The sequence below is a fragment of the Leucoraja erinacea genome, chromosome 12 (genome assembly GCF_028641065.1).
Source record: "Leucoraja erinacea ecotype New England chromosome 12, Leri_hhj_1, whole genome shotgun sequence".
Taxonomy (NCBI): domain Eukaryota; kingdom Metazoa; phylum Chordata; class Chondrichthyes; order Rajiformes; family Rajidae; genus Leucoraja; species Leucoraja erinaceus.
Window position 1 is genome coordinate 36,424,425 of NC_073388.1, and position 25,365 is coordinate 36,449,789.

Genomic DNA, 25,365 nt, shown 5'->3' on the forward strand with positions numbered 1-25,365 from the left:
TTAAGAAGAAAGAGCACTGGTGAGCTTACTAATCGCAAAGGGACTGACAAGCCAAGGAAGATCTCCACTGCTGATGACAGAAAAATTCTCTCTATAGTAAAGAAAAACGTCCAAACACCTGTCCGACAGATCAGCTAAAGATGGCTACAGGCCTGGCAGAGCATCACCAGAGAAGACACCCAGCAACTGGTGATGTCCATGAATCACAGATTTCAAGCAGTCATTGCATGCAAAGGATATGCAACAAAATACTGAACATGACTACTTTCATTTACATGACATTGCTGTGTCTCAAACATTATGGTGCCCTGAAATGGGGGGGACTATGTATAAACTGCTATAATTTCTACATGGTGAAACCAAAATGAATAAAATTTGACAATGTGAACTTTAACCACAATTAATTGTTTCTATTACAAATCTCAAATTGTGGAGTACAAAGGCAAATAAATAAATGATGGGTCTTTGTCCCAAACATTATGGTGATGTTTTGAGTCGAGACCCTTCTTCAGATACTCTGTCTGGAACTGGGCTTGGAATCCAGGTGAGTCATCAGCCTATGTGTAGGAAGGAACGGATGCTGGTTAAATCCGAAGACAGACAAAAAAGCGGGAGTAACTCAGCGGGCTAGACAGCATCTGGAGAAAAGGAATAGATGACCATTTGGGTCGAGACCCTTCTTCAGACTGAGAATCAGGGGAAATGGAAATTATATATCTGTACATCACCGTCTATATCTCTTGTTTCCCTTTCCCCTGACTCTCCGTCTGAGGAAGGGTCTCGACTTTAACAATCACCAGCGATGCTGTCAGACCCGCTGAGTTACTCCAGCTTTTTGTGTCTATCTTCTGTTAACCAGCATCTGCAGTTCCTTCCTGTACATAGGCTGATTACTTTATTTTATTGAACTTTCTTTTGTTTATCGTGTTATGTATGGGTGCTGTGTTTACGGACCTGTTACACTGCTGCAAATTAAAGTTTCAGTTACTTTTTTCTTACACATGACAAGTAAAACTCTTAACTCCTGAGTGTGCGAAGTAAATAGTTGGGCCCTGAAGAAGTACTGTTGAACAGAGACCATGGGATGCAGCTGCATAGATCCATGAATACATAACACAGGTAGACGGGGTGGTGAAGATGTCACTTGCTTGGCATGCTTCTGCACTGTATTGCTCCATGACTATAGGTTTATGATCAGTGGGAGAATTCCTCTTGGTACACAAAAATGCTGGAGAAACTCGGCAGGTGCAGCAGCATCTATGGAGCGAAGGAAATAGGCAACGTTTCGGGCTGAAACCCTTCTTCAGACTTCTTCCTCTTCAGTTCCTTCTTAAACAGAGAATTCCTCTTGATGTGTTCCACATGACTGACCCTTATCCTGAGGTATTGGCACTGAGTTGTAAAGTTTCCAATCAAAGGAAGCAGTGGGGCGCCATCAATCTGTCGAATCTTTCCAGAATTTCATCTTTCAATGAGGCAATATACACTGAATAGTCCTTTAATTGTGGAACTGAAATATTTTACTCGCAAATTCTAGTATAAATCATGGTTGTTAGGAGTCTAGAGAATATTTATATGCAGGATAATTCATCAAAAATGTATTCTGATGTTAAAATTGTTGCAGCCTTTCAGGTGGATTTGTTTTTTGTTGTTTTGAGTATTCACTTTATTAAAACATTGCTGGAGCTCCTCAGTTTATGGAAGGCCTGACTTGTGGAAATTCAACTGCATATTTTCCGATTATATGCTTTGTTAGACAAATAAATTTATGCGGAAATTTGCATAAAGTCTAATGGATATGTTAAGGTTGAATATAGAAATTGGATGATGCAATACTGAAAGAAAACAAAGTAATATCTGAGGCTCAACTATTTGGGGCAATGGGTTTTTATATTAGTTTTGAAGGAATTTGTTCATTTGACTTGCAGAAAAAAACAGTTTACAGCCAGTTCTGAGCAGCTGAGCACTTGTATAGCCTGAGGAGTGCCTGTATTCACCAGCTATACCAGATTTATTTTCTTTTGAGGTTTAAGGCACTGCTTGGCTTTGAACTCTTGTTTTGTTTTGTAGTCGAAACCTTCTATCAACATTGCCAAAATACCTGTTTAATCTTCCACTTAAAGTTTTAGTCGTGAGTAACAATAAGTTAGTTTCTCTACCTGAGGAAATTGGAAAACTCAAAGACCTAATGGAATTGGTAAGTCTGGGGTTGCTTCCTGGTATCCATTCCTGCAAGTGAATTAGTTGTTCTTGCATGTATTGAGCGTTTAAATGTCTTGTGTAAGCACATTTGAACTAATCAGGGAGATGGTAACCAGAAATTTAATGTTCGTGTGCTCACTAAAAAATAAATTTTTAATTTAAGAATCGGAGGAATTAAAATACAAAAAGAAGCCTGTACAAGTAATCATGCCTATGTTACACCTGACAATACAATAGAGCCTTGTTCGCACTAAAGTAAGCTCGCTGGTCCCTTCAGCAAAAAAATATAAACTGGCTTCCAACCTTATCCCGTAATGCTCATTTCTATCTCCTACCCAACATTCGCAACAGGAAAGCTCTGGCAGGCTGTTTGTTTTCCCCCCTGCTCTTGCTCTGCTGAACTCATCTCTCCATATCTGAAGCTCCTCTGGTATCACTTTCCAACTCACTTTGCTACACTGATGGCTGCACAGGTAACCTGCTCCTCAGTCCCTCTATCCACTAGAATCCTCCCTCACACAGCTTTCTTTCCCACAGCACCATCTTTCACCCACCTTCTTAAACACTCACTCGATCTGCTCAATACCTCCACACTCCAAAATTGCGTCTCCTTCCCATAGATCTCACCTGCTCACCCCTCCTCCCTTATTTGGTCCCATTAGATTCCATCATTTGCAGCCTCTGGTTACCCGCTCCAATCACTTCCATGCCCTTATGGTAAAATTGCACTTTTGTCGTGTGCTTTTGTAAGATAATATGCAAGTTAATCCTCCAGAATATATCTGACGACTTCAAGGGCAATATTCAGTTTAGTCTTATTACAGATTGCAAGATTTTAGGTACCTGTTCATACAGGCAGCGAATGTCTTCATGTTCCAGCCTTTTCAGCACTTAAGTATCTATCTTATAACTATTAAAAGTCTGATCGTGTGTGTAAAAAACAACGCTCTGATGGTAAGATTTTTACATATTCATGTAGTTTTATCCCGTGAAGTCAATCGGCTTACCTGAAAATTTCTAGCTTTATTTCTTGAGTTATTTATCAAAATGTTCAAAGATTTCAAATAACTTAGAAAATAAACAAGCTCATGATGTCACATTGGGTCTACCCGCGTGCACTGTTTCCATGCGTAGCCTGCTCTGCACTGTTTTCCACCCGCCGCGAGTGACGTCACCACCCCCCCCCCCCCCCCCTTCGACTCTCAGTCCTTTTTATCGATTGGCCATGAGCCCGGAAGACCGCTCGCCCTCGGTCCCGCTGGCCGTGGTCCCGCAGCCCGCTCGCTGTGAGCCCTGCTCTCCCCCCTCCTGCTCTCCCCCCTCCTGCTCTCCCCCCCTCTGCTCTCTCCCTCCTCCTCTCCCCCCTCCTCCTTTCCCCCCCTTCCCCTCCCCCTCCTCTCCTCCCCCCTCCTCCTCTCCCCCCCTCCTCCTCCCCCCCTCCTCCTCTCCCCCCCTCCTCCCCCTCCCCCCTCCTCCTCTCCCCCTCCCCTCTCCCCCCTCCTCCTCTCCCCCCCCTGCCCCCCCCCTCCCTCCTCCCCTCCTCCTCTCCCTCTAAATGGAGCAAATAATGCCCATCATTATATGAAGACCCTATCTGATACCTGTGCTTCAGTTATGATGAAAAACTCTATTTTGAAACCATTCCGTGATTTCAGTTTCTCCCTGCGTTTCATGCATTGCTTGATGATTTGACACTGGAACATGTTTCCGATTATTCTGTGGGTGGGACGACATATTTTCTGGGTTCTTTATATTTAAATATTGAATGTGTGAATGGGGTGAATAAATTCTTAATACAAAAAGAAAATATTGATGCTGAAAATCTGAACAGAAAATGTTTCAAATCATCTATGTAAGGATAAACAGAATACACAAATGATCTCCAATCAATTTCGTGGAAGGTCATTGCCCACAAATATTAACATTCCCTACAAACACTGCCTGACTTTGCAAAGTACGTCCAGCATTTTCCAAGAGATTCCCAACTTCAAAAATGCAAGTCATGTTTTGGCTGTGGATGCTTAGTAAAGAGTAGATTGGAAAGTGTAAAGCCAACAATGAATACACTTGGTTTAAATTTAATATGCTCTATTTTGTTCACAGGATGTTAGCTGCAATGAGATTCAAATCCTTCCTCACCAGATGGAAAAGCTTCAGTCACTCAGAGAATTGAATATTAGGAGAAATCATCTGCATGTATTACCTGAAGGTTAAAACAAATATCTGTGCATTTTACTTTCCTTTAGAGGACAACTGTGTCTTTTGATGATTTTGAAACATTTATTAATCTGCATATTGATATAATTCTTTTTCTTTTTTTTTTCAGAATTAGCAGAGCTTCCTCTTGTAAAATTAGACTTTTCCTGCAATAAAGTGACCAAAATACCCATCAGTTTTAGAAAGCTCAAATGTCTTCAGGTTATAATATTAGATAACAACCCAATGCAATCTCCTCCAGCTCAGGTTTGTATAAGATATGTTCAGAGTTGTGTAATATCAGTTTGTTTTGGAACAAACCTTTTCATTGTATGATATTTAAATATAATTCATTAGTTAACATAATGCATTGAGTTCCTTAAAAATAAACTTAATTTTTTGCAGATTTGTATCAAAGGTAAAGTACATATATTCAAGTTCCTGAATATCCAATCATGTCGCATAGACAAGAAGCCAGATTCTTTGGATCTTCCTTCTTTGGATAAGAGATCACATCCTCAAGCCCTTACAGATAGGTTAGTTTTGTATTTGATATAAAGTGGTGTTGTTGTATGGAAACAAATTGTTGTGAAACTGACTTTTAAAATTGACTTGACATTTTCTACTAATTTTGCCTATGTGTGAAAAAGCAAAGAGTCCTCAAGCAAATGAGCAATAGTTGTTAGCTGTAAGGAATACCAAGATAACAATTTCCACAATTCATGTTCAGGATTGTTTTAAATTTCAACCAAGTCCATTTTTGAAGGACTATGGAGAAGAGAAATTATTTTATGGCTTAAAAAAAACAGTTGAACAGCCAAAACATTTGGAAATCTAGTGTAGATGAAGATGATTCAGCTATCATTCAGCAATTAAGACCATAAAAATGCATAATGACATTAAAAATGGTGTGGTGCAATAAAAACTTCACTGATTCATCCAGTCCCGTCTCAGTTACTTCTACAAGAACTGTTGCATAATACTATTGCATTACACATGCCAACAAAATAAGCCAGCTAAGCATGTGGACAGGTTCAAATCACCAGAAAAGTAGCACTGAAATCCTGCATTTGGGTTTCTGCTAAATGCATTAACTAAATAGGCTGTGTTGTATACATCAATATTCTGACTACATTTCTGATCACCGATTTCATTGGCAACTTCACTCTTGAAAGAATTATAACCACCAACTCTTAACAACAGCATTGTACAATTCCAAATGTTGTCTTCAACTACATCCCACACTAGGAAATCTCTGTAATATGCTCTCTGCATTTTGAGTTGATAATGTTTAATTAAGTTTTGAAAACTCACTGTATTAATGTACCTTTTCTAAATAAATGACATCATCGGTAGGAAAAGGAATGAGGTGCTGCAAATTTTGTTTAGGAAGTTGTGTAAAAGGCTAAAATTCTGGACCTCCAGGGTAGTGATAGATTCATAGAGTGATACAGTGTGGAAACAGGCCCTTCGGCCCATCTAACCCACACTGGCCAACATTGTTCCAGCTACAGTAGTCCCACTTGCCTGCACTTGGTCCAAATCCCTCCAAACCTGTCCTATCCATGTACTCTGGCAGCTTGTTCCATGCACCTACCCACCCTTTGTGTGAAAATGTTAACCCCTCCGATTCCTATTAAATCTTTTCCCCTTCACCTTGAACCTATGTCCTCTGGTCCTTGATTCCCCTACTCTGGGCAAAAGAGTCTCTGCATATACCTGATCTATTCCCCTAATGATTTTGTACACCTCTATAAGAACCCCCCTCATCCTCCTGCACTCCAAGGAAGGGAGACCCAGCCTACTCTCCCTGTAGCTCACACCTAGTCCTAGCAACATCTTCGTAAATCTTTTCTGAATGCTTTCAAGCTTGACAATATCGTTCCTATAACATGGTGCCCAGAACTGAACACAATATTCTAAATGCGGTCTCACCAACGTCTTATACAACTGCAATATGACCTCCCAACGTCTGTACTCGATAGTCTGATTGATGAAGGCCATGTCAAAAGTCTTTTTGACCACCTTATCTACCTGTGACTCGACCTTCAAGGAACCGTGAACCTGCACTCCTAGATCCCTCTACTCTATAACACCACCCAGAAGCCTACCATTTACTGTGTAGGTACTGTCCTTGTTCAACACCGCAAATGCAACACCTCGCACTTCTCTGCTTCCTTAGATATGGTGCCCAAAATTGCCCACAATATTCCAAATGCAGCCTTACCAGCACCTTTGAGAGCCTCAGCAATACATCCCTGAGGGGGTAAAAAGGTAACCAGAGAGAGAATAGAGGCCACTCAGAAACTCAGTGGTCATATCTGTGGAGCTGCAGGAAATAGGCAAGGTCCTCTAGAGTATTTCTCATTTGTTTTATACCGTGGAGAAAGACGTGAAGATTGGGGATCTTGGGGAACTTGAGTACAGACGAGGAGGTGCTGAACAACCTAATGCATCTGAAGGTAGACAAATCTCTCAGGCATGATCAGATATAACTGAGGACAATATGGGAAGCTAGAGAAGAAATTGCAGGTTCCCTGGCTGAGATTTAAGAGCTACAGGTGCACAACCTTTTATCCGAAAGCCTTGGGACCAGACACTTGTCGGATTTCGGACATTTTCGGATTTCAGAATGGAAGATTTTTAGCGTAGATTAGGTAGGTAGCGCGGGCGGCTTGAAAAGTCTGGAGCAGCTGCCTCCTCCCCGGAGACCGGGAGAATCATTGCATAAATGTTAGTCAGTTAGTTTGGAGGGATTTTATGTGGTGGTGGTGGTGTAGGGGTGAAGGGGGAAACTTTAATTCTTAGTCCCCTACCTACCTGGTCGGCGACTCCCAACCTCGCGGAGCTGGGGGCTCCGTCCGGCCGCGGGCGGCGCCGGTTGTAGCTCCGACCCCGGCAACTCTACCCCTGGCTGCGAGGTGCTCCAAATCCAGCGCGGCCCGCGGCCGGACGTCCCAGCTCCGAGAATGTCGGGAGTCGGCGGCGTCGCAGCGCTGGGATACCAGCGGGGAGCGAGCAATGCCTTACCGGGTCGCCGTGCGGCAAGCTCCGGAGCGCTGTGGCCGCCTTCTTCCAACATTCGCGGAGCGTCGCTGGATTTGGAGCCGCGGAGCTGGGGGCTCCGTCCGGCCGCGGGCGGCGCCGGTTGGAGCTCCGACCCCGGCAACTCTACCCCTGGCTGCGCGGCTCCAAATCCAGCGACGCTCCGCGATGTTGTGTGTCGGCGGCCACAGCGCTCCGGAGCTTGCCGCACGGCGACCCGGTAAGGCATTGCCCGCTTCCCGCTGGTATCCCAGCGCTGCGACGCCGCCGACTCCCGACATTCGCGGAGCTGGGGCGTCCGGCCGCGGGCCGCGCTGGATTTGGAGCGCCTCGCAGCCTGGGGTAGAGTTGCCGGGGTCGGAGCTACAACCGGCGCCGCCCGCGGCCCCACCGGCCACAGCGCTGCGGAGCTTACTGCACAGCGACCCGGTAAGGCATTGACCGCTCCCCGCCTCTCCGACCAGGTAGGGGACTAAGAATTAAAGTTTACCCCTTCACCCCCCTTCACATAAAAGCCCTCCAAACTAACTGACTAACATTTAAGCAATGATTTACAGATGTTTAAGCGTCTCCCGGTCTCCAGGGAGGAGGCAGCCGCTACAGTAGTACAGACCTGGGTTGACCGTGGGTCGTTTTGGGTCAGGTTTGGCGCCAAATGCGAGCTTTGGTGCGCAGACGACATCTGGAAAAAATGGCCGGTTTTCGGAGCTTTTCGGTTTCTGGAACACCGGATAAAAGGTTGTGCACCTGTATAATTAAACACAGGTGAGGTGCCGGGAGGGTTGCAAATGTTGTGCATTTATTTAAGAAGGGCTGCAATGAAAAGCCTTTGAGTATAGGCCGATGAGTCTTAATATCTCTTGTCGGAAAGTTACGAGAGAATGTTCTGAGGGATAAGATATACATGGATTCAGATAGACTTGGGCTGATTAGGGATAGTCAGCATCGTTTTCTACTTAGGAGATCGTTTCCCATTAATCTGAGTTTTTTGAAGATGTAACCAAAAAAATTGATGTGGGCAGACCTATAGATGTCTGGATTTCAGCAAGGCATTTGCCAAAGCTCTGCAAGGTAGGAAGGTTAGATCACATAGGATCAAAGGATAGCTAGTCTATTGGATAGAAAATTGGGTTCATAGAAGGAAGCAGATGGTGATGGTGAATAGTTATTTGTCGGGCTGGACGCCTGTGACTGATGGTGGTGCCTCAAGGATTAGTGCTGGGCCCAGTGGTGCGTGGTTTAGGTCAACGATTTGGATGAGGATGAACAAGTCATGATTAGTAAGTATGCAAATAACACTAAAGTGGTTGAGATTGTAGATAGCAAAGGTAGTTATCAAAAATTTCAGCAGGATCTTGATCAGTTGGGCAAGTGAGCAGAGGAATGGTTAATTAAGTTTAATGCAGATAATTGTGAGATGTTGCATTTTGATAAACCTAACCAAGGCGAGACCTTCACAGTAAATGGCAGGGGAGTGCTGCAGAGCAAAGGGCTTTCGGAGTTGAAGTACATAACTCATTGAAAGCTGAGTCACAGGGAAATAAGGTGGTCAAGAAGGCTTTTCACACACAAGTCAAGGTTTTAAGTCTAGAAGTTGCAGATGTTGTGTTACAGTTCAATGGTTTCTTTATTATCACATGTATCAAGGTAAAATAATATACTATTTTTGCATACAGATCCACAAGACTATCACTACATATGCACCATTACCCAGTTAGTACAGCATGTACAGTACAGCCCACTGAATCTATATATAAGAGGTGCCATTTTATAGTCCAAGCTGCAGCCCTTGCCTCCATTCTGATCATCCCACAAACTGTCGTCCTCTCCTCTTCAGCCCTTGTTCCCCAGAGAACCCTCAGCCGATCTAAAAGGCGCGGAATGTAAGACCCCCCCCCCCCCCCCCCCCCCCCCCTCCTCCGGTTCTTCTTTCCGGGCCTATGATCAGTGTCTGCTACTGTTGCTTGCTCCCTCCATCCTCCTCTCCGATTACCAATTTTCAAGGGCTCACCAGACTTCCCCCTCCGTGCAGATTCTCAGTTCCGCAGTGAGTAATCAAAGAGTACAGAGAAGATTTATGAAGATGTTGCCAGGACTTGTGGGCCTGAGCTATAGGGAGAGGTTGGGCAGCCTAGGGCTATATTCCTTAGAGCGTAGGAGGATGAGAGGTAATCTTTGGGATGTATAAGATCAGGATGGGGGTAGGGTAGATACAGTCTTTTACCCAGACGAACCGAAGGACACAGGTTTAAGGTGAGAGGAAAGGTTTAATATGAATCTGAGGGGCAACATTTTCACAGAAGGTGCTGGGTATATGGAATGAGCTGCCAGAGGAGATAGTTAAAAATTATTACATTTAAAAGACATTTGGACAGGCACGTGGATAGTAAAGGTTTAGAGGGATATGGGCCAAACATGGGTAGGTGGGACTAGGGTAGATGGGACACCTTGGCTGACATGGACAAGCTGAGCTGAAGGGCCTGTTTCCATGCTATATTACTATGACACCTCTACTTATTGCTGGTTTGCAGGCCCTCCCATTTAAATAGTTTTAAAATGTAAAAATATTCTAACATTTATGATAATCAGAGGCTGAATGTATTAAAATTTATACAAACTATTAAAATACCCATTAAAATATTAACATTTAAACATTTAACATATTTCTAAACATGTCTTTCAAAAAGTTTTTATTTTGTTCCTTTCAAATTGTTCCTTTATTTTGTTCCTTTCAAATTCCTTATGTGGTTCAAGCTGGTTCTGGTGGGAAACCCTTAAGGTTGGCTGAGCCTAGGGAACATGGGCTGAAGAGCAGTGGAATCGCAGTTGGTAACAACATTTGACCTTGCACATTTTTATGGAAATCTCACAACTATTGCCACTATTTGGATAACTGCCAGTTTGCCCCAAAATCTGCAGCAATAAATTCAAGTAACTCACTTCATGCTCAGAACTGTTGACTGGTGTGGAATTTACCAACATTTGGAAAAAGGTTCACACTATGGATGTATTCAATTAATTACAAAGATAGTGTAATTATTAAGTTTAGATTATACGAAAAAAGTTGTAAATTAAGTAAAAGGATGATTTTCCCTTTTCACTTAATTCTGTTAAATAATCTTTAATTTACTTTCCAGCATGGAAGACTTTTATCCAGTTAAAAACCATGGTCCTGATTCGGGCATTGGTAGTGACAATGGTGATAAACGATTGTCTACAACTGAAGTAAGTTGCATTAATTTATTTTGCAGTAATAGATGTAAACTGTCAACAACGTTATGAAAGCACTAATTATCATTTGATTAGCTCTAGTTTTAGTTCATTATGTTTATGCAGAAAAGATGCTTTTCACGTGGCTGCAAATCTTTGCACTCTACTTTAGACTCCAAATTAACTGAAAATCCCTAGTTCATGGTGAGTTACCCCCTTGAACTGTTGTGGTCCTTTGGATGAATGCATTCTTACAGTGTTATTGGGTTCGGCAATATAAGGAATTCCTGCGTTTGTATTTCTTTGCAGCTTGGAGGTAGTGGTATTCCGATGTCTTTCCTTTCTGCCCTCATCCTCCAAGGTGCTGGAGATTATGGGTGCTATTGGAGTTGCCTAGCAGTGGTGCAGGGTATGAAGGGTTATGGTTTGGTGTGTTATTGTGTGTTGGAGCTTAATTCATCCAGGAAGCTGAAGAGTTTTGTAAACACGCTCCTGCCTTTTACCTTAGTGTTGGTGAGAAGACATTGGGATGTCAGAAGATGAGTGACTTGCAATTTCTGTTTGGTTACCAGAATTGTAGGGAACTCAATGATGTTAATGTATTTGAATATTATGGGTAGGTGATTCTTTTTTTTTAAACTATATAGGAGGTGGCCAATTGATGCCTCAAGACTATGCGGATTCTCAGAGCAAGCCCATCAATCACATTCTCCAATTTAGGTTCTCGTAAACTATTTATTCACCGCCCATCGGGACTGAATCTTTTACACACACCATGCAAGAGCTAATTTACAGGAACTAATTTGGGGATATGGGAAGAAACCAGACCATCCAGGGACAACCTATGTCAACAAATGGAGGTTGTGAACACTTCTCATGGCTCTGGTGAAATTGAACTAAAGCTGAGGAGGCAACGCAATGACATCATCTACTGTGCCATCTTCTCTCCTTGGAAATGGTTAGTGCTTGGTACTTGTAGGTCGAATGCTGCTTGTCGTTTATCATTATCTAGATCTTGCTGCTTCATTTACTGAGGAGTGTCGAATAGAATTGAACATTATGTAGTCATCAGCATACATCCCCACTCCCGATTCCTCATTGGATGGAAGGCCATTAATTAACCTCTTGCAGGTGCTTGGGTGTGGGACATTGCCTTGAAGAGCTGCTTCTCTATGGCTTGACTGACTGAACTCAAATAGATAAAATCTTCTTCCTCTATGTGAGCAGCCACTTCATCCATTGGAGTGTTTAAACATGACTCCATTGATGGCGCACACCGTCAGATGTTGCCTTGACCTCGAGGTCATTCCCTGCTCTCCTCCATGATATGCAAGTATTTGCCACAAAAAAACAAGGCGATCTTGAGACTAAGTATTCCTGATGAATATCAATTTGATCAGGTTATTAGTGTGCAAGTTTTGCTTCATAACATTGTCAGTGACACTTTAGGGCTTTGCTTTTGGTTTATATTTTAGAGGTGCAGCTTAAAAACAGGCCATTTGGCCAACTGTGTCTGTGCCGACTAGTGATCACCCGTGCACGAGTGCTATCCGACACTCGGGATAATTTACAGAAGACAATTAAACTGCAAACCTGCACATCTTTGGAGTATGGGAGGAAACCGGAGCACCCAGAGAAAACCCACGCGGTCAGAGGGAGACCATACAAACTCCGTACATACAGCACCTGTAGTCAGGATCAAAACCAAGTTGATCTCTGGTGCTGTAAAGCAGTAACTCTATCACGGTGCCATCCCTGCGCCAATTTGTTGATGGATGAGATTATTTGGATAATTGATTATTAGTGGTCCTGGATTTGGCCTGCTTTGTTGGGTAGATGCCAGTGATGAAACTGTACTGGAACTGATTGGTTGAAAGAGGTTACTTCCGGATAGTAAGTGCTGTATCTGAAGAGGGGTTCCAACCTGAAACGTCACCCATCCTTTTTCATTATACGAATCAGTAGAAGGCTAACTTCTGTGGGATCTTGGTAAGAAACCGAAATAGATAATTTTATTTTGCATTTAAGGAAGAATGTTTCTGATTTGTCTTAAACATCTGCACATTGCACCCACCATTTTCTTTGGATGAGGTGTTATACAGCATCAAAATGGGCTCTTTGGCCCAAATAGCCCATCCTCATCAATATGCCTCACCTACACTAGCCTACCTGCCCAGTTTGACCCATAATCTTCTAAACCTGTCCAAATGTCTCTTAAACATAATGCCTCAATTACTTCAGGGCTCTCACTTAACTTTTTTTCCCTGTGGCCAGCCGGGCAACCTAGGCAGCATTTTATTTAGCCAAATGACAGTTTAGGGGGTCATCTAAGACGGTTTGCATGACGTGTGCGATACTCCATGACACTCCATCAGCTGTTAAGGCAGAGGTTTACCTCCTCCAATCTCATCTACTGTCCCCCATTGTTCTCGGTGTGGGCTCGTATATATCAGTGAGGCCGAGCGCAGACCGGGCGATCATTTCGCCGACCACTTATGCTAGGTTCGCATTTGTCTACGCTATCTCCCGGTTGCCAAACATTTAAACTCCATCCTGGGCCTCCTCCACTGTTAGAGTGAGGTCACATGCAAATTGGTGGAACAGCAACTCATATTTACAACCCAGTGGTATGAACATTGATTTCTCTAATTTTCAAGTACCGCCTTGCATTCTCTAGATATGTGAAATTAAAACTCATCGAGCTTGATGGAGAATCATGCAAATTGAAAAGGGTTATTTGAGAAGGCTTAGGTTTTGAGTTGCCTGGCTGTTTGGTTTTTGTTTTTTTGGATTTTGTGCTTCATTTTTACAAAAATGACCAGCAAGTGGCAGTAGACTCCAGGTAATTCTGCTTTTACAATTTATTTTCTCTTAAGCGAACTAACAAGCATTCAGCTGTGTTTTATTTGCAGGGATTTCTTAACACATTTTCTCCCACATTTTTGTGCTTCAACTTAGCCACCAAATTTAGCACCAATCAATTGTGAGGTTCCTCAATGAAAATTAAAATCCCAGGAAAAGAAGGCAAATTATTGTTTTAGGAAATTGGCTTAATGGTAGGAGTCTGATGGAATAATGGTTGTTTCTGACTACTGGTGATCTACAAGAATCTGTGTGATGTCTATAACTGTTCTTGTAAGCAACATTGGCGTATTCAAGTTTAGTGATAACATAAAAATTTACATTTGAAACGTTAAATTGCAGTCTTAATAGAAAAACAGAAAAAAAAATGCTGGCAAATGAACTTGCGCATGTCAGAAAATGCTAGATCATATTGTTAAGACCTAATAAAGATTAGTACCTGAATGCTAAAAAACCTGAGATAGTAGAGATCCATGTGTATCGTAAAACTGCCATTAATAAATAAGTAATGGAAAAGGATAATAAACTTCCTGTTGTTAATGTAGGGCCCAAATACAGGAGGGCAGAAGTTGTGCTACAGTTATTTAAAGCATTGTTTTAATGTGGCTCAAGTACTGAGAACAATTGTGGATATAGTGGATAAGAAAGGAATTGTTGGACCAGGGAATGCAATTTAAGTTTGAGAATGTACCTGGGTCCGAGTAGTAAATTCTGAGTTTGCACTAGCCAGCATTTTATTCCCTGGAATATCAAAATTTAAACTTAATTTGATTGAAGGAAAAAATAAACTATGGTAAATAGTAAAATGTATTCATGACTAATGTTCTGAATCTGGAAAGTTTCAGCAGTTAGACGAGGGCCAGGTAGCTAGATTCTATTTGGAAACTGATTTTGTGTTTATTTGTTTAGCCCTCAGATGATGATACAGTTAGCCTACATTCACAATTATCTGAAATAGCCAAGGATATTCCTCTGAAATCGGACAATCATTTGACTGGAAATAAAGTAAACTCCCATAAGAGTAAGTACGTTGCAGATGTGTTAGTTGAATTTTATGTATTTGTACTTATTTATCGCCATTTTGTTCCCCACCTCTTTTCTTGAAAGTGCTGACTTTTTGGTGAATTAGCATTAACATGGGAGCTGGGTAAATTTTTAGTTGTTGACTACTTTAGCAAATTGTTAGGTTGTTGGTATAGTGACAACACATGAAGTCTGTGGATTCCAAAGACGCTATTAGTCGGAGCTGCTGGGTGATCAAAAATGCTAATTATTTTCCTTGGTAATGTGCTCAGTGTAAAGTGGTTGAAAGAGATTGAAATCAAAATGCTCCTAGTCCATGTAGATTGGCTGCTTGTGGAATGATAGTATTAAATTAAAGCAGAAAAGAGTGGAACTATTCAGCAAAGCAAGCAGCATCAGTGGAGAGAGTTAAAACCAGAATTGGCAATTCTGGTTCATGTCCTAATTTCAAAACTGGGAACAATAATCTTTGTTTTCAAATATATGGCCTCTCCACTTCCTATCTTTGTATTTGTTTCTATCCTGTATCACTCAAATTTCTGTGTAAATGCACATTGATAAACAAATTCTCAAGACCGCAAAATATCACATTTTTTTCTATAAAATAGGGTGAACGTTTTGCTTGGTGAAAAGCACTATTGATGGAATTTGGTGCGTTAATACGAAAAATGATGGTTTGCAGGATTTTCTTAAATAATTTGAAACTTTGCACCAGTTTCAAGTGATTTTTTTTTTTCCCTTCTGCATTTCCTATTCTTTTCTGTATTTTAGGCACACTGGATCAGGACCATTTTGACTTTATTGAGAACACTGAAGAGGAGGAAACACCGTCATCTGAAGCAGATGTTCATCCAAGAGTTCCATTTGTGACCTGTACAAAAGTACGATGATTACCTATTCATATAAGGGTAACTGATAAAAACATGCATCTCTGTGACATCAACAGTGCTTATTATCTTTGCATGATATTTTATCACTTTGTTTATTAAATTAAATTAAATGTAATACGGACCTCTTTATCCATAATATTGGATTACACACCGATGCTATGCTTCTGTTTCACAGCTGTAGGGACCTGTATAAGTCTTGGATGGATGCTCTAGTTTCCTGCGACATCCCACATGTAAGATCCTTTTGCCACTTACTACATTTCAGAATAATTTAGAGTATGTTATCCGTTTTGGCAAGTTGATTAGCAACTGTAAATTATCCTGAGGTGTAGTAAGTGGCAAAAGAATCACAAGATGAGTGGATGGAAGAACAGGCGCAGAAATGGAGCATACGACTGATCCTATCACATTACAGAGAGTCAGCGTGCACCCGATGGGCTGAATAATCTCCTTCTGTTTAATAATGTCCACATACTACCCCAATCCTGGATGTTTAATAATGTCAGCATAGTATCCCAATCCAGTGTATGTAGTTATATGAATATTAAACTAACTAATATTGGAGCTGCAGATTATTGCATACAACAATCTCAGTAATAGCACAACCAAGGACCTCTGCCATTGGAAGAATATCGATACCCAACAAAAGTAAAATTTAGTCTTTCAAAATTGGAAAAAAGTAATAAAGCAAATGAAAAATAAAAATAAACAGCTGGAATTACTTTGGTCCATGACTTATCAAAACTGGAAACTTGAATTTTAGTTTTCAAATATTTTCATGACTTCCCATTTCTTATTTTTGAACCTGTCTCTACTAAACGTACCTTCTATAGTTTTATGAAATACATGTTTACTTTTTACGGGCAGTGGAGCATTCTATTTCAGTTAAAATAAATTGTCCTGTTTAATAACTCTGTTTTCAATATTTGTAGCCTCTTTAGGTTGTTCCTTTGAAGAAATTTTATATTGTTCACAAGTTATTGATATTAGTAGAAATATTTTCCATTATTTTATTTTATCAGTTTATTTTATTTTTGTTTTTATTTATTTTTAACTCACCAGTCTGATCTCTAAACTGAACGTATTCCAAAAAAGTAAATGCTAGCCTTGATAGCTGGTGTACATGAGAAAAGGGCTTCACTGACTTCAAATCTATCCAAACTGCTATGGGTTCTCTTGCCAAGATGATCCCTATGTGGCACTAGGTCACACTGATGTGCAGGAAATTGGTTCTCGATGGAAGGCAATACACAGGACTATAACGGAAGAAACATTTAGATTAGGAAAATGCAGCCACCAAAATCAGTGCAGGCAAATGTTTGAGGTTAATTTAATTCCCTTGCACAGAAATGTAAATTCAGCCATAACTCTTTGCTGCTGTACCCTTTATTCCATTTTTTTAAATCTAGAATGCGATGTTTGTCTCACTTTTTAGTTTGACAAACTTTCCCTCTAATTGGTTAAGATTTAGTTTTGTGCAGCTCGACCTCACCCTATGGCTCATTTATTTTATTTCCCCAAACCTTATTTCCTCATTCATTCTATCAAAATCTGCAGCCTTTTTTCATAATTTCATAACTTTTTTTCCCTCAATTTTCTCATGCCATGTGTCCTTTACCATAAAAATTAAAATCATACGAACCCTTGGCTACTATTGGAGCATGACACAAGATGCATCTCTCATCTGAAAATGATCCATTATTGATATATTTTCTGTTCTTTAAAATCTATTTTCTATAAAACAATGCCTTAATTTTATCAAGAGTTTCTATGCAGCACTCTTATCGTCTTTGACTGCATTTTATTTGTCAATGAACTTCAAAGACTGTTTAAGTTTGTCAGACATGATTTTCTTTTCTTTTATTGAAAAATATTCGTTATTTTCCTTAAAATAATATGAAGTAAGGGTATTGCAACCCAATGCAGGTTTTCAATTGTTTGCCCATCATTGACAGATCACAAGATAGTGAACAGGAGCTCTTGTTGAATTCTGGCACACATTTTCTCTTGCGTCACCTCCAATCTTATTTCAAAGAAATGTTGATCAATGGGAGATTTGGTGGCAAAGGAAATATTGATTATTGGAAAGATATGGCTGAATACTTTGTTTACCATTCGGTGGAAATCATTTCTCAAAATACAATTGGACAATTAAACTGGCAAATTTGCAACCAGAATTATATAAAAGTAATTTTCATGATGATGGTCTGGTCATATAATCGCTTGATTTTTTTTGGGGGGGGGAGGACTCTGGTGATAATTGGGAGAAATTTGTGCTTGATACTTTTATTTATAATTTAGCTTGGTTCAAAATAGATGACATTTCAATAATCAATTTTTATCTCAGGATCGAGGAAAGCTATCTGAAAGATCACTGTTTATGGAAGAAAATAACTGGGAAGAAGAGTCAAGGTATGAATGTGTAGTTGCTTACATGGATCTACAAAGGAAACGATAGAGGGCCACTGATCTTAAAAGCACTGTATTGTTTTTTTTAAAAATTAGAGCAAATTCTAATATCCCAGTTAATTCCTCTGAAATAGATCTTGCAACTAATTATATTCCAGTGCATTAGAGGGCAGCTGGATGTTGCTTAATTCATGAATGTGTCTTTCCAAAATATGTTTGATAAATTACCTGTTAGGCATGTTGGCAAAATTGAAATTCTGATCAGCGATTTGAAAATTTGAATTTATCATTTCCACTTGATAATTTGCAGTGTATTTTTAACATTTGCAGATTAAGCAAATGTAAAAATATAGTAAAAAATAAGGAATATACCCCTACTCTGGGGTAAAAGATGCTGTCCATTCACCCAATCTATTCCCATGATTTTATACACCTCTATAAGATAATCTGTTAGCCTCCTGCACTCCAAAGAATAAAGTCCTCGCCTGCCCAACCTTTCCTTCTAGCTCGAGTCCTGGCAATATACTCCTAAATGTTCTCTGCACTCTTTTAGTAGCTTAATTACATTCTTCTTATAGCAGGGTGATCAAAACAAAACATCATACCTCAAATTACATCATATTAACGTCTTGTACAACTGTAGCATAACGTCTATGCTCTGTACCCAGAATGATGAAGACCAATGTACCACAGCTGCCTTTATGTTCTATTCACCTGTGACACCATGTCTGGACTACCACATGTCCTGGACCCTCACCATTCACTGTGAAGGCCCTGCCCTGGTTTGACTTTACAAAATGCAAGACCTTGCACTTTTCTGCATTAAACTCCATTAGCTGTTCCTCGACTCGCATGCCTTGCCCCTGCTGTAATTTCTGATAACATTCTACACTGTCTATGTTATCACATACTTTAGTGTCAATCAAGGGCAGGATCTTCACTGAAAGTGGTGTAACATATAGTTACGGTTGTGAAAAGTACTTTTGGCATGTTCGCCTTTATCAGACAGGGAATTGAGTGCAGAACAAAACAAAATGCTGGAGTAACTCAGCAGGTCATGCAGCATCTGTGAAGGGAATGAACAGGCAATGTTTGGGGTTGGGACCCTTCTTCAGATTAATTTTCCTCAAGATCCCAGCAGCTGCAGGAATAAAGTCCTCCCCTACTCAATCTCTCTCCGTAGCGCACGCTGTTGAGTCCTGGCAACACCCTCGTAAATCTTGTCTACACTCTTTCCAGATTAACAGCATCCTCCCTATAGCAGGGTGGCCAAAACTCAACATGATACTCCAAATACAGCTTCAGCAACGGGTTGTACAACTGTAACAGAACATCCCAACTTCTGTACTCAATACCCTTACTGATGATGGCCAATGTACCAAAAGACCTTCTTGACCACCCGATCTATTTGTCATGTCACTTCCAAGAAACTATGTACCTTTATTCCAAGATCGAAGATAGACACAAAATGCTGGAGTAACTCAGTGGGCTAGGCAACATCCCTGGAGAGTAGGAATAGGTGATGTTTCGGGGCGAGACCCTTCTTTCCTAGATCCCTCTGTTCTACAACATTCCACAGGGTCCAGCCATTCACTGTGAAGGTCCTGCAATGTTGTTTCTGTAGATGCAACACTATTCTGCATTCTGATTATTTTTCTCTTTGCATCACCTTTTCTACTTACAAATGGCTTGATTGTACTGGATTTCGGTATGATTTCACTGGATTTTTTCGCTGGATTTTCATATACATGACTATAATAAACTGTACTTAATATTTTGAGCAATATCCTGCTTCATTCCATTATCTATGCACTCTGAAGTTGCACTGAAGTAAAGTTATCACCACTTTCTGAATCTTATTATTTTTTTGTCCAATGCAAGACCCACCTATATTTTCTTAACACAAATCAAAATAGGTAGTAAGTAAAGTGGTCAATTAACGCACATTAAATTATTTGTTTAAGAGCAAGAAGTTAAGCATTATTATCGAGTTCAGGATATATTTTTCCCTGAAGAAAATTGTAGTGTTAATTTATTTTCTCCGGGAGGGATTTATAAAATATTACCTGTTTGTGAAATTGCAGACCCTCAAGTGTTATACAGCAAATGGTTCGAGATGAGGATGAGTTGAAGGAAGTTATGGATTTACGCAAAATAGCAGCTCAATTATTGCAACAGGAACCACAAAACAGGTAGAATAAATGGATGTGCTTCTAAATAGATTATTTGAAATAACGACCTTTTTGATATTACAAAATTGTTTGCGAACAATAATAAATATTGCAAATTTCTGGAGATATTAAGTTGCTTAATGTTTATGAATGTCTTGTCCCAAATGCTGATTTTCAGTGTTATGTTGCTTAATTCTTATCACAATTTGAAAAATTTATGGTGTAATAGTACAAATTATCAGAATAGAATTATCTGAAAAGATTTTATAGCAAATTTGTATCTAATAGACTTTTTGCTAATTATAATTGTAAAGGTGGTCAGCGATATGGTTATAAATGTTATGAATTTCAAGAAGATTTTACTATAGAAATCAAACTGATTGTGAACTGAATTTGGGAGCAATCGTCTATGTTCTGCCTTTTTGGGCATTTGCTTTCACTTATCACTCTTTTTCACTGTCTTTTATTTTTAGTTTATTTAATAAGCAGCCCACTTCCAAAGCTGCTATTCTTTGTCTTGTGTACTTCTGTAATGCCAAATATGGCAAGTTTAAAAATACTAAATACCTAATCTTGATTTTTCACATGTCATCACTAATAATTTCCATATAATTTCCGAATACCTTTCTTACTTCCTTGTTTCATATTGGAATGATTGGTGCTCATGGTGTGTGAGTGCAGACGGAGGCCAGTAACTTTTAAAGCATCATTCAATGAAAACTTTATCCAAAGGAGAAGGTCAGCAGGACCAGGATCAAGGTACATTTACAGAGCAACCAGAAATCTGAGTGTATTTTGTACCAATGTGCGAATCTTTGTAAAACTTGCATTAGGCAATTTCTTCACCAGTTAGCATGTGTAACATCAGCACAAAACTATGCTCATTTTTGTGGTTTTGGAAAGCGATGTATAGGAATACTGTTAAAGATTTTGTAAGTTAATATTTTGTCATATTTGGTTTTTAAATTTTAGCCTTTAAAAAAAAAATTGTTCATACATAACGATAAAGTAATGAGATTAAATAGGAATTAACATACCATGTAATCCAAAAACTTGCTTAAGATATTTGCAATACTTGCATTTTTTTTACTAATTTCCACGACACAGGTTTGCAACTTCCTTGGTTGTATGCTATCTGTTCCTAAGATTTCAAATCCTTTTTGGATTTGTGAATCAATGTCAATCCTTGTAGGATTATATTGAATCAATATCTGCTTGCTACCGCTTTAGTACAGACTGAGGTTGTTCGCTTATCTTCCAAATAACAAAAAACTATGCTGTAAATGTGAAATAAAAACAGAAAATAATGGAGCTAAGCAGGCCAGGAAACATCTATAGAAAGATAAAAAATTAACATTGCCGGTCAATTATCTTCCATCAGAATTGGAAGAATGAGAAAATAAGCATGTTTTGAAGAAGAGAGTGCACAGTAATTGCTCAAAATTGGAAATAATTTTTTTTTTCAGCATTTTCTTGTATCAGATTTCCAATAGCTGTTATATTCAGCATCATACAGTTCCAATTTTGTTATTTTTGTTCTATTACCCTCTACATTCCTTCGGATAAATCACCTGTGCTATTAAACATTCATTGTTGCCATCTGAGAGAGAATATCAATCATATTCTTGGTCTGCACCTATCACAGATATGTTCTTTGGCCTTACCACCCCACTACCTCTACTACATAAAACATCATTTTTTAACTTTTCCTGTTCTAATTAGGTAATTAACTAAATTTTTACTTGTTTTGGTGCCTAACTGCTCATTTTCTTAATTCTCTGTATTCTTTCATTTCCATCAGTATTGATTGTTAAACTATCTCATCCATACATAGATTGATCTTCAAATTTGTGTTCAACATTTTTATTTGGCCATAGAAATGTCAAATTATCTAATTTTTCTACTGTTACAGCTGCAGAATGAAAGCAGTTTTTGCTTCTCAATAGCTATATGTAGTCTGTTCAAAAAATTGTAACTCCAATTATGTATATACCAACTCGCAAATATTGTTTTGCATCTAACACTGCAGATCTACATTAAACATTTTCAATTGAGCATATTATGTGAGTTTATCCATGGTATTTTTTTTCCTTTTCGTCAGATAATAACATTGAAAATAGAATATGTAGTTAAAATAATAGAATTCTAAAATGATCCAAAGAATGTTTTTTGCATATGAAACTTACCAGAAAATTGTTTAAATACAACTTTTCAAAAATTCTTCATCTTTAATTTTTAATTACTTGGTCTTTTGCTCAAGCCAATCCATTATCCTACATGGAAAATTATCTCTTGACTTTTAGTAACTGATCTTTCTGCCTTGTATTTTAATTTATTATCTTTAGAATTTAGGATTCTTTCTATTTTCTTTAAACTTGCTCAGGGAATATTGGATCACCTTGAACAGCAATTGTTATTTGAAGATTATTGGTTGTAAAATTCCTTTTTAAAATTATACCATTTGATGACGGGCTTAGAAATATTTGCCGTTAACATATATGTTGTTTAAGAAGTATGAATTGATTTTGAAGTGTTTGTAATTGAATGTTGGGCCACTTATCTTTCAAACTATCAATTACAAACCGTGGATGATATAGGTTTATGGTAATATAAATTCAGAATCCTCTTCTATGTATAAATTGGTCAGAAAGCTTGAGATGGTTCAGTGAGTCATTATTCTCATTTACAAAAGAAAATACATCACCGTTGGCTCTGAATTATTTCGAAAAATGTGATCAAATAATTTTAAGAGTGTCATTCTGATTTTTATATATTTTTCACCTCTGACAATGGGTGTGAAAGAAATATGGTATATGAAGTTAGTAACCTGTACCCATGAGAGGTGTCAGTGTTTATAATAAATGAATAATCAGTGCCCTGAACTGTAGTAAATAGTTGCTTCTTGATAGATTTAAATAGTCCATGTATATGAAACGATACCTCTCAGTATTTCTCATGCTGAGACAAGGGAAAAGATAATTTTGAGCTTGCTGAATTATTGCTCTTCACCATTCCTTTTGCAGGCTGTTAGCACACTCGTCTATAAGTGGAAGGGACAAGAAGAAAAGAGCACTGGAATCTAACAGGTATTTTTATTTGTTCTGCATCACACGTCTGGCCTTCCCTCCCGACACAGTCGTCATTTGGAGCTTCAGTTCTGCTTTGTTCTTAATCCAAATACTTAAATACATATCTAAAACTCTGCACCAGGTAAAAGTCAAAATTATGTTAAAATGTCATCATATTAATTTATCAAATTAGATCTTCAATAAATTACCTGCAACAGTGAAGTTATTTTTGGAAATAAGTTTACATTTAAAATCAATATTGCATGTATGATGATATTAATGGCGGCAGGCGCGGGCACACCGCGACGCCCTGTGTCTCCCTTTCAAGGGAGATGCTAAAAATGCATTTCGTTGTCTCTGTACTGTACACTGACAATGACAATAAATTGAATCATTTCAATCATTTTTTAATGGGAGTTGTTACATTTAAGTTTTGACATTTCCTTCCAGTAGATCAACTGATAAAGTTACATCACCACGATTGCTGTTCAGCTGTCAGGTAAGATATAACATTGGCAATTTTTCTATCAAGCCTTTTTGTTAGACAATTCTTGTGTCTAAATTCCCTCGGAGAGTAGAAGGGTTTGCAGTTTATAAAGAAGGATTCTAGGTTGGGAGAATTTGACAGCGCCATGATGTCGCTGCACCAGTCCTGGTTGGTATAGAAGTATATTCCACCGCCTCTTGATTTCCCCGCTGCCTCCACTTCGCGGTGAAGTTGGAAGCCAGCCAGGAGCAGCGTGCTGTCCAGGGTCGACTCACACAGCCAGATCTTGGTGAAGCACAGGGCAGCGGCTCGAGAGAAGTCCTTGTTTGTCCGGTGCAGGAGTTGCAGTTTGTCCACTTTGTTATTGAGAGAACGTACGTTTGCTAGGAATATGCTCGGGAATGGTGTGCATGATCCTCGGCACTGGAGTCGGGTGAATGCTCCAGAGCGCTTCCCACGGGTCCTCCTCCGTCTCAAGACCTTGAATGCAGCCACTACCCCGCTGACGAGTATGTCCAAATAATCCAGTGAGTGAGAGAAATCCGGAACGATGTTTGGAGGCACTGTATGTCCGATGTTAATGAGTATCTCTCTCGTGAAAGTGATCTTTGTGGGGTTTTCACAGACGACACAAACGAACAAACACATAAAAAACAGCCATCGTTGGCGCCAGCAGCAACAGGCAGCAGCGGCTACACTGCATGACCTTGCATGTCCTTCCACATCTTTTTCCATCCCTGGCCACCATACTTTTGTATGAAGATTTTGTTTAGTTCCAACAAATTCTGAACATCCTTTGTGAGCCAACTTGATCATCCTTGATCTCAGCTTTGTTGGCAGTACGATCCTGTTTTCTCTCAGCACACACATTCCAGTTGTGCATAGCTCATCTCTGATAGCTGCATATAGCTAGGTGGACATTCCTCCCGGTCATCACTTTGGATCCGCTCTCCAACATCTTGTAGTTCTGGATCCTGGTCCGACTCTTCTATTTTCAGTATAGACCCTTGCAACCTTCAGCAAACTGGATAACGAGTCAGCTATATTGTTCTTTCCAGCCACAATCTTGCCTTCAGTTGGATTGATGCCATTACTGGTCACCTTGTGGCTCATAAACACCAATTCTAAAACACCAAGCAAACATTTGTCTGCATTCCCTGTCAATCCAGCAGCCTTCAACTGAACTAGTGTCTGCCTGAGTCATCATGTTCCTCACGTGTGGTATCATGAATAATGATATAATCTGATATGTTTGCAGTTCCATTAATCCCCTGAATTTCCTTTTGAATTTCATATTGGTAAATCTCTGGTGTGGCATTGACTCCGAAGAACAACCTCTTATATCAGTATAGTCCACAATGTGTGACAAAAGTAGTTAATTTCCTTAACTCTGGGTCTAGCTCCAACTGATGATAACCCTACTTTAGGTCTAGCTTTAGAAACATGGAAACATAGAAAATAGATGCAGGAGCAGGCCATTTGGCCCTTTTAGCCTGCACCGCCATTCATTGTGATCATGGATGATCATCCGCAATCGGTAGCCTTCTCGCCATATCCCTTGATTCCACTAGCCCCTAGGGCTCTATCTAACTCTCTTTCTAGTGAATTGTCCTCTGGCCTTTTGTGGCAGAGAATTCCACAAATTCACAACTCTCTGGGTGACAAAGTTTTTTTCTCATCTCAGTTTTAAATGGCTTCCCCTTTATTCTTTGACTTTGGCACCTGGTTATAGACTACCCCAACATTGGTAAAATATTTCCTGCATCTAGCTTGTCCAGTCCTTTTATAATTTTATACGTTTC

The 25,365-nt window shown here is 39.7% G+C and overlaps 1 protein-coding gene across 4 annotated transcripts in view; it reads left to right on the forward strand.

The window, feature by feature from the left end:
• The window catches only part of lrch2 (leucine-rich repeats and calponin homology (CH) domain containing 2), a 105,471-nt gene that overhangs the window by 36,613 nt on the left and 43,493 nt on the right, over positions 1-25,365 (forward strand). Inside the window, exons 3-14 of one of the 4 annotated variants that reach the window (XM_055643929.1) lie at positions 2,071-2,197; positions 4,306-4,411; positions 4,529-4,665; positions 4,804-4,934; positions 10,581-10,668; positions 14,425-14,536; positions 15,310-15,419; positions 17,776-17,840; positions 19,922-20,029; positions 20,690-20,767; positions 23,032-23,094; positions 23,527-23,575. In XM_055643929.1, coding sequence (XP_055499904.1) covers positions 2,071-2,197; positions 4,306-4,411; positions 4,529-4,665; positions 4,804-4,934; positions 10,581-10,668; positions 14,425-14,536; positions 15,310-15,419; positions 17,776-17,840; positions 19,922-20,029; positions 20,690-20,767; positions 23,032-23,094; positions 23,527-23,575 — 1,174 coding nt within the window. The remainder of the gene's footprint in view (positions 1-2,070; positions 2,198-4,305; positions 4,412-4,528; positions 4,666-4,803; positions 4,935-10,580; positions 10,669-14,424; positions 14,537-15,309; positions 15,420-17,775; positions 17,841-19,921; positions 20,030-20,689; positions 20,768-23,031; positions 23,095-23,526; positions 23,576-25,365) is intronic. The other 3 variants (XM_055643930.1, XM_055643931.1, XM_055643932.1) reach the window with 3 other exon arrangements.